Source organism: Stegastes partitus, unplaced genomic scaffold (genome assembly GCF_000690725.1).
Source record: "Stegastes partitus isolate 25-593 unplaced genomic scaffold, Stegastes_partitus-1.0.2 Scaffold225, whole genome shotgun sequence".
Classification (NCBI taxonomy): Eukaryota; Metazoa; Chordata; class Actinopteri; family Pomacentridae; genus Stegastes; species Stegastes partitus.
The window spans coordinates 24000-37433 of NW_007577956.1; the positions used below are offsets into that span (position 1 = coordinate 24000).

Here is a 13434-nt window from a genome sequence, read left to right on the forward strand (position 1 = left end):
CTACAAGCCAGTGGGTTCACTGCAGTGTGAAAAAAGACAATCTGAGTTCAGGTCATTAGCGCCATGTGGTGCCACTTATGTGAGATTTGGATGCGGTTTCTGGATGTGGTGCTAGAACTGGCTCTGAGATTACAGCTGAAAGAAAGAAAAACGAATCAAGCCGACGGAGTCTTGGGGTGAATTCTGGACAGACGGCTCAGTGTTTCAGGAACACGGACCAGAAAAGTTGGATAAAATGAGCCTCCAAACACATGCACAGACAGAAAAGTGTTCAGCAGAAGTCTGAGAAGATGAAAATAGTTGAGTTGAAACGAGGCAGAGACAGCATGTTCGCTCTCAGCCAGAAGCCAAATCAGGACAACACGCTGATGGTCTGATAAACAACAGGCGGCTGAAGAAACTGATAAGAAATCAAAGGAGTGAAATCTGTTACAGGCAGCGTCACCAGGACATGTACTGAAGGCTGGAGCAGCGAGCAGCTCTGGGGAAGCATCTCCAACATCCATCCATCCACCATCTATACACCGCTTCACCCTCACTCCATCTAATTATTCTAGACAACATTATACATCAGGTTAGACAGATGAGACAGCATCATTGGCAGATTAAACAACAGATTGTTTAACTGCTTAGTTCTCAACTGTTGAATTTATCACCAACCATTTAATCATCGGTTTGGGAACTTTAAGAAAAGAAGATGAAATTCTCTGATCCTACCGTCTTAAATATGAACATCTTCTAGTTTCTCTGCTGCTCTGTGATAATAAACTGAAGATCTTCAGCTTGAGGACAAACCAGACGTTTGTCATGTTGGGCTTTGAGAACAATTTTCACCATTTTCTGACATTTTATTGACACAAAACCAGCTGAAGTGACCGAGAAAATATGTGACAGATGAGCTGAAAACGAAAAAGAAATCATTGGTTGCAGCTCTATTTACTGGCAGGAAACACTTTTGCACTCGCTCTGTGTGGAGCCTTTAACAAACACACTTTGTCCACGGAATAAAATAAAATGAATTAGAAAGAGAAATTATACTGAGGCAACAATAATCAATTCTGATCGAACAAAATCATCATTTATCCATTTATTCTCACTTCAGACGATAAAAACTGGCTGAATGTCATCTGGTTCTGTTTTTTCTGGATTCCCTTCATTGTAAAAGACGGGAGGCAATGAAACACATGACAACAAACCCTCCTACTCTCTGACTCAGCGCTAACGAGCTTTGGAAACAGCTGTAATCCTTTATTTCACCCACATAAAAGTTTAATGTGAGCACACCTTGCAAACTGCAAACCGTCTTTTACAGACACGCGGCCAACCAGCGGAGCCATTTTATCATCTGATCGGCGTTTATGGAGGTCAGCGATCAGCGGCCGACGCACTGGAGGAACCTTGAAGTTTTCAAAACCAGCTCCAATCAGTTTACGAACCCAAGACAACAGGAACACACCCAGGCTGAACAGCTACCCTCCTTCCTGTTGGAGTAACTGAGTCAGCCGGTAAAGCCTGAGGCGTTAAGCATCATGAGCGACTTCCTCATGGTGGCCCTTCACTTGCTAAACACCCACAATGCTCTCTGCTTACCAACATGGAACAGCCCGTCGTCCGAGTGACCGCCTGCTGGAGTCCCTACAGCGTTAAACAGTAAGACGCTCCCCCTGGTGGCGTAGCCAGGTACTACAGCTGACCTGAAACGCATCTTCTGACGTGCACGTCCTTTGTCTTCAGTTATATCAGCTAAGATATGTTTAGCTGGTTGGATTATTACCAGCCATTAATGAATTACTTGATAATCATGAACATCACTGTGACTAATACTTCTTTGTTTAACTGGTGCAAAGAAAGTGTAAAACAACCAACTGCTGGGGGTTAGGGTTGGTTTAGGGGTTAGGGTTGGTTTAGGGGTTAGGGGTCAGGGTTAGGGTTAGGGTTGGGTTAGGGGTTAGGGTTGGGATAGGGGTTAGGGGTTAGTTTAGGGGTTAGGGTTGGGTTAGGGGTTAGGGGTTAGTTTAGGGGTTAGGGCTGGGTTAGGGGTTACTCTTCTCCTTCTGTCTCCAGACTCTGTGCTAAGCTACATGACTGCTGGTGGCAGCTTCAGTAGCATCAAACTCTTCCCTTCCAGCTGACAGAACTTCATCTCAACAGTTATCGCTTCACTTTCATTTGAATATGCTGAAGTAGAGACGTGTTGCGGTCACGGCCTCCTGTTGTGTTTCTGTGTGTACAGAGAGCTGCTGATCTGGGTGAACGTATTTACTCAGCAAGCAGGAGACAGACCCCGAGGCTGCAGACAGGTGAGACACTTTACCTGAGATCAGCAGCACCTCCCTCTCCCCCCCATATGACTCCGGCTACCTGCACATCCAGCATCAGATGTGAATTTACTCAAACCAGACTTCTCTGGTCATCTGAACCTCCTCACCTCCTCCCCTGCTCATGATGTCGTCATGTCACTTGTGTGAATGGACGTCTTTATGGGCCTGACAATAAGACGGCTATGCAAGCTGCACATGCACCACATGTACGGCCGCCTCGCCTCAGTCTGTATGTTAATCTATCGAACATTCCAGCGTCCTGCTCCAACATGTCCACGAGACAACAAGACAGAAGACAACAACACCCACACACCTGGTCGGTCCTGTTCTGTTTGTCAGAGGACGTACTTTTCTAAATAATTATATGGTTTGCTTCGATGAATCATTAACCCAATTAAACGTGCCGTCGGGTGAAAATCCAGTTTTATTGTGTTCTGTGGTTAACCGTTAAGTGATGAGCAGGTTTTTTCTGCCACTCCTCAATCTGCTCCACAACTGGTGCTGAGCTTCACCAGTCAGGAGGAGCTCTGGGAGGCCCGACCAACCAGCAGGAGTCCAGCTTAACCAGTGGCTGACAGGTTCTGGACGGGGCAGCAGCTCATCTGTGCTCAGAGCAACACAGCCAGTTCAGAACAGCAAACATGCCCATAAACATCCATAAAACTACGCTGTCACTGCCACATGAAGCATCTTTGCAGTGTTTTAACTGGAGACACGCGAGACGTTAATTGATTTACTGAGAGATGGGAGAATATGGTGCCTTTAAGGAAGCATCCAGATGACATGCCGTCACACGCTTCATGTGGTGAAGAGCGGCGCAGAAAGCAAGTTTGTCAAGTTGGGAAAATGAAAGCGTGACTCAGGTCTTCACACAGCGAGGCTGCTGCCACCAAACAAACTGCATCTATTTGAACATCGGTCCTGACTGGAGGAGATCGTTTCATCATCATCACAAAACGAAGCCGAACAATAAACACGATGCAAAACAAAAGCAGCAGAGTTTAATTCTGATTTACATCCAGCCTCTGTTTAGTGGGCAGATGTCCAGATTGTTCAGTGTGATGTATTTTATGTCATTTCTTTATGTGGTGAGCTGGTATTCAGGGTTCAGGGTTTGTGTTCGCTGTGTTTAACCCTCTGAACTCCTTCTGGGCTCTTTTTCACTGCACCTCCACAGAAACCACAACCAGACGTAAAGACACTGAACCAAGTCCTCTGTACGCTAGAATGCCAGAAATCAGAAAAAAAGACACGCCAAAGATGAATTTATTTGATTATTTGACAAACATTGGAGGGAAATGCAGAACATGGAGCTCCAAATGTCTGTAGCTGTGACTACCACCGGGGAGGATGGTGTCTCTTTGTATTACAGATGTTTTACTCGTTATATTTCTTTATTTGTTTCTATGCTCGGCTTCTATCCGCCCTTAAACACAGCCTGAGTTTCTGTCACATGACTGTTAGTCACTGTGAGGTCAGTAAAGGCTGAACGGCTGCACCACAGAGGGAACTAATCGGAGTTTTTACACGAATCTGTTTTGTGGTTTTGATTAAATTTCACACTTTTTAGCCTGTATCTGGTTCTCCAGATAGAACTGCAAGTCAGAGATGAGCAGTTCAAGGACCGTCTGAAAATCCAGCAGCTCTTTCTGTTTTGGAGCCCACCTGGCTTCCACACCTGGCTGCAGGCTTTGGGTTCAGAGCGACGGAGGAAGAGCTTCAGTATTTGTTTGTCACAGGTTCTCCCGTCACGCTGAACAATGTTATCACACACGGGGCAGATTTTCCTCGTATTGTGCTGCTTTCACATCAGCGCCCTGATTCCTAGAAGGACCTCTTGACTCTTTGATTCTTGGTTCTCTGACATCTGCAGCCAAAAATAACAGCAGTTTACAAACAGCCAAACGAGAACACGAACGAGATTTTCCATCTTCAACTGAGCGCACGCGCTGATGGCGGACTTTTCCATAAACTGAATTAAAGCTGTAACAGTTGGCGAGCAGCGAACCAACTGTTGTGATAAAAGGTCATCGTGTTCGGTCATTTCATCAAGAAAACGTCCGTCAGTCCGTCAGTCCGTCAGTCCGTCAGTCAGTCAGTCAGTCAGTCAGTCAGTCGCTGCCTCCAGCTCTAACTATTGGAATTAATCTGCTGGTTGAAGTTTATAAGGTGTCAGAAAATAGTGAATTTCACAAATCTGAACTGTTTATTTTACCATAATTAAATCGGTTGATTATTTTCTCGACCAATGAATTAGTTATTTGGTCCCTAAAATGTCAGAAAAGGTGAAAAACGTCGACCAAAGAACCAGATCGCTGTCCTCAAACGTCACTTTTTGTCTGAAGATGTTCAGTTTACTGTCATAGAGGAAAAACCAGAGAGCATTCACATTCAGGAAGCTGAAAACAAACTGTTGGCTTACTTTCTTAAAAAATGACTCCAGCCAACTATCTAATTATCAAACCGGTCGTTAAGTTGATCAGTGAGTTTGTTCAGAAGGCAGACGGATTCAGTTTAATGTCATAATGAAGCCATGACCCAGAACATGTCGACACCTCAGACACTGGGTTTGTACACTGAGGCTTTAGTAACTGGTTTTTGTGGCTCCACCTTAAAACAAACAAGTCGAATGATTCATCAGACTGCTGCTTTCTCAGGGTTCTGGACTTGACATCAGACACATTTCAGGACTGATTTGGGGATTTTTCTTCCCTTTCAGATGAATCCATGCAGGATGAACAAACGCTGCTTCTAGTTCACATAAACTCAGTCGTGACCCGGAGGCTGCTTCAGCCTTCACAGGAGCTCACACCAGGTCATGGGATGTGGTTGATAACTTCCCTGTTTCTGAGTCTGAAGTCATGCTGGAATGTGAAGGTGTTCCTCCTCGGCACCGTTTCCTGCTGAACATCTGCATCTCACATGGAAACACTGCAGCGGCTTGTTGCGCAACACCACCTCTGTGTTCTCACACAGGATCACCGGCTCCCACCGACGGATCAGCACCGACTATCACTCCACTAGTTTGTCCAACCGACCGGCTCCACCTGAACCGACCTCCGCACACCTGCAACCGTCTAATTACACAATCAGCCGATCCCTCTGACGAGAAACAGGAACACAAGTCAAACAGAAACCAGCTCACCACCAGTCCACGGTGAGGTCACACACTTGAACATGAGACAAAGGGCTGAGCTGCTGCTGTGGAGACGACCAGAGGAATGCTGCTCCCCTGAAGCCACCTCCTCATGTTTACATGCCAGGACTCTCCCCCAGCTTCAGCTCCACACCTTCCACCGCCGGCACGCTGACTATCAACAGCCTGCCAGCAGCTGATATTATTAAAGATGAATTTAACTGTTCTGTCAGTTATTTAAAAATAAATCCAGCTTCTTGCCACCAAACATCCCTCATTCTCCACATGCTCACTTCTAAACAACAAAAGGCCACAAACATGGACACAGATGGACCTGATGGTGGTTTCCTGCTTCACTGCTTGTTTTTAAATGTTCTACTAAAATGAGATCATTATGATTAAAACAAATAAATAAACGGTGACGGATACAAACATGTCAGTAAAACACTAAAGTGCCTCCTTCATCAGGTCCATGTGGTGGATTCTTACAGGACGGAAAACCCAGCAGCAGCCAAACCCAGCCGGACTATTTCTGCTGGACATCTCCACAGCAACCGTGGAGGAAAACACGTCAGTCACATGCAGCTCCTAATCAGTCGGAATGTCTCCAGCACGACTGTTTCTGTTTTCTGTTTCCTCCTGCTTGTTTTTTTTTTTTTCTCCACTTTCCAGAGATCCAGAAGAAACGCAGAGAAAGTGATGCGAGAAACAACAGCAGCAGCTTCCAGTGAGGAGGAGGCAAACTTCAGCCTCAACAAAGCAGCGAGGAGCCAAAAGCAAAGCGACGAAACACGTGAGAAGCGCGCGCACTCACCGCGACCCTCGGACATGCGGAGCGTCCTGGTTCTGCTGCTCTCTGCGTAAAGGCGCCGTTCGGAGACGGTCCGGGCTCCGCGTCTTCACGTCTCCGTGTCTCGGGTTGACTTGTGTGAAGAAAAACACTCACAGCCTCCTTTTCTCTTGTCCCTCGCCAGCCAGTAGGAAGCGGCGCTCGGCGCTCACGTGGCCCGACGCAGGAACAACAACACGCGCCATGTGTGCGCGCTGACAGGGACGGTGCTGGAGGAGGTCCACATGGGCTTCGTCTGGCTCCAGAACCAGTCAGCGCTCTGAGACAGTCACACAGAGGGGAGGGGGTCTCAGAGGCAGGGGGGAGGTTTACTGTGGGTCCCTCTTCCTGGAATTCTGGGAGCTTCAGTGGAAATCAACAGGACTTCTCTTTAAGGTCCACCTTCTCTTTAAGGTCCACCTTTCATGGAAGAGGTTCTGAAGCTTCTTCTTCTTGGATGAGAGGTGAAACGTCCTCCAGAACCCTGATTCCTCCTGAAGCTCCTGATCCCTGGATGAATCTACAGTCACTCCTCACTTCCACCTTTTATTTCCTTCGTTTGGGGGATTTTTTTGCACCTTTGCTCAGGTACTGGTCCTGTTCTGCTTCATGCTCAGTGTTTTAATATTATGAGCAACGTTCCCAGTTCAGTATCACCGATGAGCTTTGAGTTGACTTCTTTTTATAATGTCACCTTTATATCTTATTACTTTTCTATGATAATGTGTTTTTTGGAGCCATATCTGACCCACGACACCGTTTCCTTTAGATGAATGAAATCCTGTCGTATCTCATCTGGTACCCAGACTGGATAGAATCCACGTCTATGCTCCTTCTGCACGTCTGCTTACATGTTAAACTGCATTTCACTGTCTTAGCACTCTGTGCAATGACAGTAAAAGAAGATCTCATGTGTCTGTGAGTCCTCTGCCTTGTTCCTTTTTTCTATTTTATGAAGAAGGAAAACGTTTCTAAGCCTGCATCTGAAATCGAAGCTCAAAAGTCAAAATCAAGGTTAAAAACTTTAATTTTGACCTTCCTGCTTTTAAACTGGTTGTTTGGTTCATTCCTGTGTGAACATGGACGTGTTGGGACAGTGCAGCCTCCGTATACTGTGGACTAGAAGATGGATTATGTTCACAGGCTGTGTCTGAATCATCCTGTACCTGCACAGTGCACCTGACAGGCTGTTGGCCGTTCTGTAGATCTGTCTGAATGTAGAGTTACAGACGTTACACCCTCAGCACATCCCACAATGCACCATGAAGAGTAGCGCACAGCCGATGGTCGCTAACCAGCCATACGGACCGTCATGTGACCGGAAACGAGGTGAACGAAAGCACGAAAACTTATCATTAAAATGTCATTTCCTGTTTATGTCTCGTTAAACTTGACCCGTTTCTTAGCAACGCAATAAACTGTGAATTTGACGTGTTTGTACTACGCTGCTACGCTACAAATCACAGCTAGCGAGCAGCGTAGCTAACAGCTCCAGCAGTGTGTTGCTTTGCCGCGGTGCTCCTGACATCGTTCACTACAGCGTTCACTACAAAGTGGACCCGACATAGTGAGCAGGGAGTGAGTGGATGGTTCTGGACTCAGCCACAGTCTCCTACAGGACGGGCCATCTCCTTTTCCTAACAACAGTCACAGCCAAGCAGCAAAGCGACCAATCACAGCAGTGCTCTGATCAAGCACCAGACAGTGAGGGATGGATCTGACTGATGTACTGTCTGTCAATCACAAGGCATCACCGCCCTGAAGTAAACTCTGCTTCTTGTCTGTTTCACTGTAAATGGGGCCGTGATGCTGTACTGAAGGAGACTGAGACCACAAAGTCACTAGAAAAACATCTACTGGTGGAACAGATCCGGTGAGAAGTCGGCCATCTTCTCAGACTTCTATACAATCTGACTTTTTGAAGTCGCCCCCTGCTGGCTGTCAGAAAGAATACAGGCTGACGTCACTTTCCTGCTGCATTCATTTGTCAGACCTGGAGGCTGCTTCCATCTTAAACACACCGTCTATGACCAGACTGTGAACGTTTCTGTGACTCTCTCAGCTCAGCAGCTGTGTGATGATCTGTTCGTTGTGACCAGAGGATGAACTGGTGACTCTCAGTGCCACGTGGAAAATGTGAGAAAATGAAGACTGATGGAGGTGTTACTACCACGGGACCTGCAGGACAGAGATAGGAGGTACGTGAACCTCACAGAAAATCACAGAAGTCAGCAGGATTCATCTTCTGGGGACCATAAATGTCTGCACAGAACTTAACGGCAATCCAGCGTGTAGCTGCTGAGATGTTTTAGTCTGAATCAGAGTAGTGGACTGAAAACTGAGCAGCTGGGTCTTAATGACCTTTAGTGACTCTCTCGTGACAGCGATGACCTCAGCGAGCAGCCGTGATGTCGGTCGCTCACGTTGTTCAGGAAGTTGCTCCACATTACTCAGCAGAACCGATGAAGCCTTGTGGATGATGAAATGTCCTCCAGGTTACAAGAAGTCCAGCTGCCTTTGACTTACTTTTACTTCTACTGCATCACATGATTCCATGAATGAGCGCCGTCACATGAAGCCTCTTCTGTGCTCGCTCTGCCCAGAGAGGACATCCTGTTTCATTCTGTGTCAGCACAACCTTCAGTCCCATCATATTCCTGCAAAGCTTCTGTTTGAATTCATCTAAACTCAGAGCCGAGTGACCCGAGGAACACAATGAGCGGTTAGCTCCACACATTCAGTCAGGCCTTGACAACAGCACCGCCTCAGCAGACCGCTCAGTCTGGCCCGATGGCTAGCTGTGGTTCGGTTCTGTTCCCGATCAGAAACAGCTTCTTCATTCACACTCATGTTCTGTCTCTAACAAGTGAACGTGTCCCGAGTAGATGACACTCCCGCCACACTTCAGATCAAATCCATCTGCAGAGGAAATCACTACGAATTCTTAAAATAGCCGCGTGCATTCAACAGAAACAGCTTTATGGTCCCAGTGGGGGAGTGAGGGACCAGCAACGCCTCCCTTATTGCGACATCAGCTCTCCTGTTCATGTGCTGTGACCTGGTTCTGCACATGTTCCTCCTCCCTCCATGAGGTCATCGTGTTTGTGCTCTTATTAGTTCAGACTCAACAATCAGACGATCTGGGGCTCTTTCACTTGGAGTTAAGTGACCAGGAGACGTCGCTCCGCTGTGTCCTGCTGCTTAAAGGGGATTCACTTATAACTGTGTTGGTTTAGTTTCTGTAGCAGATCTGATGGTCTGGTGCTGGATGGATGTCACGCTTTAGTCATTTCTCAATGTGTGTGTTTTATATGTCAACAACAATAATAATAATAATAGTATAAATAAATTAAATCATATTAATAGGGTACTTGAGATACTTGAAAGACTAAAAGGTGGTGTTGCCACGCCTCCACAAAGCTCCATCACAAGCTAAAAACAAACTGCAGTCATAACAGCATCTCCAACAGCAGATTGGACAAAAAAGACCCTCTCAGATATAATGTTTGTATTATTAATGCATTAATGTGTAGCACAGCCAGTGTTTAGTGTCACTACATTACATGTCAGTAGTTTGTTTGTTTGTTTGTTTGTTTGTTTTTTGCACTGCATAGTTTAGCGTGTAAAATCTGCACAGTCGCTGCTCACCCAGGAGCTCTGGTGGAGTTAAAGGTTTGTAGAATTAGTGCACAGCAGAACTGAAATGAAACACCTCAAACTGTGCTCCTGAGATTTACCACAAACACTCTGTTATTCAGCAAACCTGCACAACAAGCTCCAGAAATCACTCACTTACTGATTTTATTACAACTGAACTGTGATGGAGACATGCGTAAAAACAACGGAGCTCCGTGACGCGCCGTGCCAACACCGGACCGACGCCACCGCCGCACATGTGTGTGTGTTTGGTTTGTTCAGTTCCCATAAACAGCAGCGACTCACGAGTCAAATCCTCCAGAGTCTCTTTAGGAGAGGAAGGGCAGTGAGTTAACGGAGACAGATAGATGATGGAAGCGACACACAGAAACCTGGTCTGACCTTTCAGCTTCACGGCTCTATGTGTCCGATGAGTCCAGACAAAGCAGGAGGAAGAAAACTCACAGTTCCATCAGAACTCCCCAGCAGGGCCCGGCCCTATTGTACCACAAAGCCCCTCTCTCCTCCTCTCCCTGCGCACATTCCTGCAGGAACCAAATAAAAACACGACTGGATCCACCAGTGTCGAAATCCCACCCTCGGGGCCGAGACTTTTTTCCATTGGATGCGGCAAAGAAAGAAACCTTGTTTTCACGATCAGCAGACAGGCGCAGAGGACGAGGGCTGCAGCGCCGGTCGAAAAAGATGAAACACTGGACAGAATAACTGTCTGAAAGATTCTTGGCAATAATAAAAAAAAAGACTAAAGCGTGCACGTGAATCCCAGAGACGGCCCAAACAGACAGACGGTACTTACACATGAACTCCAGGCAGGCCAGACACTTCCCCACCGCCAGCACAGAGCCCTGCATGGACATTTCTCAGACGGATCACAGGCGCTCGTTACTAACTCGTAAATCTAACTAATGGGTTTCTGTAAGTTTAAACCTCTCATCCTGTCCCGGCAGCCCAATCCGTCCACTCCAAAGTCCCTGCAGCCCCGCAGCTTCATGAGCTCACTGAAAGAGGATTGCTTTGGGTCAGTGAGGTTTCCCAACCCCCTTACCCAGCAAAAAATGGGCCAACACCAGTGCCAGCCGTCTTCTGTTTGGGGCCCTGGCACCGGTTCTGCTGCAGGGGGATTGGTTGCTCTGTGTGCCTGGTCAGTGGTGGGCACTGGGCCTAGGACAAGAGATGGATGAAAGAGGAGAAAGAATGGCACATGGAGACCTAGTTTGAGAGAAGAGGCGGCGTCTCTGGAAGGGCTTCACATGAGGAGTTGACGGGGTTCAGGTCGCTCAGGGGGACTGAGGAGAGGCTAGATTCAGGACCAGTGTCCAAGCTGCACCCGAGTCGGGTTTTGGTCACTGACACAGGGCTTCTAACTGTCTGTCAGAAAAACATCTGCCGACACCTTCAAAGATCTCGTTTGGTGCAGCCTCAGAGATATTCAGCTTACGATCACGTTAGTCAAAGAAAAGCAGTAAATCTGAACATCACTGGCTCCTCAGTGTGGAAGACTTCTAGAAACAAACAGTGGACATGACAGAACACACCACATCCCACCCAACATGTCTGAGACGTGAGCTGTATTCTATCATCTGTCATTAGTTCATCATTTATGCTGCTGCTGTCTGGGGGTTTGGACATTTGTCAGAGCTTGGAACCGAATGGAAAAGAAACCCAAACAGTCCAAACTGAACGCATACAGCCGAGCGCAGGATATCCTCACTTTTAGTCCCGTAGTATCGATCAGTTGAAAAAAAACAAAACGCCAACAGGATTCTACGTTTTCCACAAGCAGCAGCATCTTCTGAGAGCCTCACGCAGCCTGGACCGGCCTCCATGTGAGTTTATGGAAACACGTTATGGCCAGTTTGGAAAAAGACAAAGAAAATCTCTGAATAATATCAAATGCAAACATATGATCACATTAAGAAAACTGTAATCCATGACTTTGTTCTGATTTTACTGGTGATCATCTGTAATCAGAGAAAATCTGTGAAATAACAGCAAAACAAAAACAAAACTGAATTCATATTTGAAGCACAGAAATGTGATGTGACCAGTTTATCGTTTGGTCTGGAGTGAAGCTGTGCAGCCAGCAAACAGGGTCGGCGGTGAAGGTTTCAGCAGAACGGTAGAAATGAGAAGAAAGAAAGAAAAAAGTGGAACCTGGCTCAGTTCTCGCCGCCATGTGGCAAGGCATCGTGTTGGCCAAGCCAGTGTGTGCAAACATCTACTCCTGGTCGTCTGCAGCCTGAGCAGTGTTTCTACCGTCTCCCTCTCAGCTCCTGTCAGGATGATCAATCTGTTGCTGCTTTAATAACCGTCCAGAGCTGCAAAACTCTGACTTTCATAAACTTGCAGCAGAAGCGTTTCGGTGTCCGTGAGCTTCAAAGTTCAGCTGGACTTCCTGAGCGAGTTTCACGTCTCACCGGTATGTGAAGAAACAGCCGTCCACCAGAGCAGCCCCCCAACGGCTTCTGTCTGAAAGCTGCTTTAGAAATCTCCCTCAGAGCCACAGAGGACGTTACGCAACAGCTTTCAGTTTGAGGGACGTGTGGTTTGCATAATACTGGCAGAATGCTCCTTTAAGGGGGAACGCTGCAGGTGACAGGAGGGGAGGCAGCAGGAAACTGGCTCAGTCAGCCACTTACTGTCCAGTTTTTGTATTTGACGTATTCTGAAATGTAAGATTTAAAAATAAAAATGAGGTTTTATGTCTAAAAATACTTTGACTTCAGTTTTTGTTTCCATTTTGTGTTTACGGAGGGGAAATGCTTTTAGGAACAACAGGTTGTGAATGATCCATAAAAACCTTACAGGCAGGTGTAAACCCATGCATGGGGCAGACTTTTAGCTGATTTTAATTTAGCAAAAAATGGACTTTAAAAATAAGCATTAAAACTAAAAGCTACTGAAGCAGACAGACAAAGTGTCGTAAAATAAACATCTAAATGTGTGTTTTGGTTGTTTTCTTTCCATGAGCTCGAAAGAAGACGAGTTCTAGAAGAAAAATATCCCAAAATGCCAAATTTGATTTAAAGTGCATTAAAAAGCCTAATTTTCAGCTGATTGATCATCAGATTTGACACTCAATTTTCTATCCATCCATCATCTCTACACCTTAATCCTCACTATGGGGGGTGGAGCCTATCCCAGCTGACTCAGGGTGAAGGCAGGTTCACCTGGACAGGTAACCAGTCTATCACAGGGCTACACTTAGAGACAGACAACCAAGCACACTCACATTCACACCTACGGACAATTTACAATCACCAATTAACCTCAGCATGTTTCTGGACTGTGGGAGGAAGCCGGAGAACCCGGAGAGAACCCACGCTGCACGGGGAGAACATGGAGACTCCACGCAGGAAGATCCCGGGTGTCCTCACCGGGACGCCAACCGGCGACCTTCTAGCTGTGAGGCCACGATGCTAACCACTGAACCACCTGCAGCCCCTTTTGAATATGAAAAACAGCACCAAAGACTGACAAGAAGAACGAGG

The 13434-nt window shown here is 46.6% G+C and overlaps 1 protein-coding gene across 2 annotated transcripts in view; it reads right to left on the reverse strand.

Moving 5' to 3' along the window:
- Positions 1–10286, reverse strand: part of paqr6 (progestin and adipoQ receptor family member VI) — a 29062-nt gene extending 18776 nt beyond the window's left edge. Inside the window, exon 1 of one of the 2 annotated variants that reach the window (XM_008281153.1) lies at positions 10229–10286. Coding sequence is in view for 1 of the 2 variants with exons in the window: in XM_008281152.1 (XP_008279374.1) it covers positions 6272–6287 (16 nt within the window). In the remaining variant the exon portion in view is untranslated. Of the gene's footprint in view, positions 1–6271; positions 6569–10228 lie in introns of those variants that run through there. The other variant, XM_008281152.1, reaches the window with a different exon arrangement.
- Between the last annotated feature and the right edge of the window lie 3148 nt (positions 10287–13434).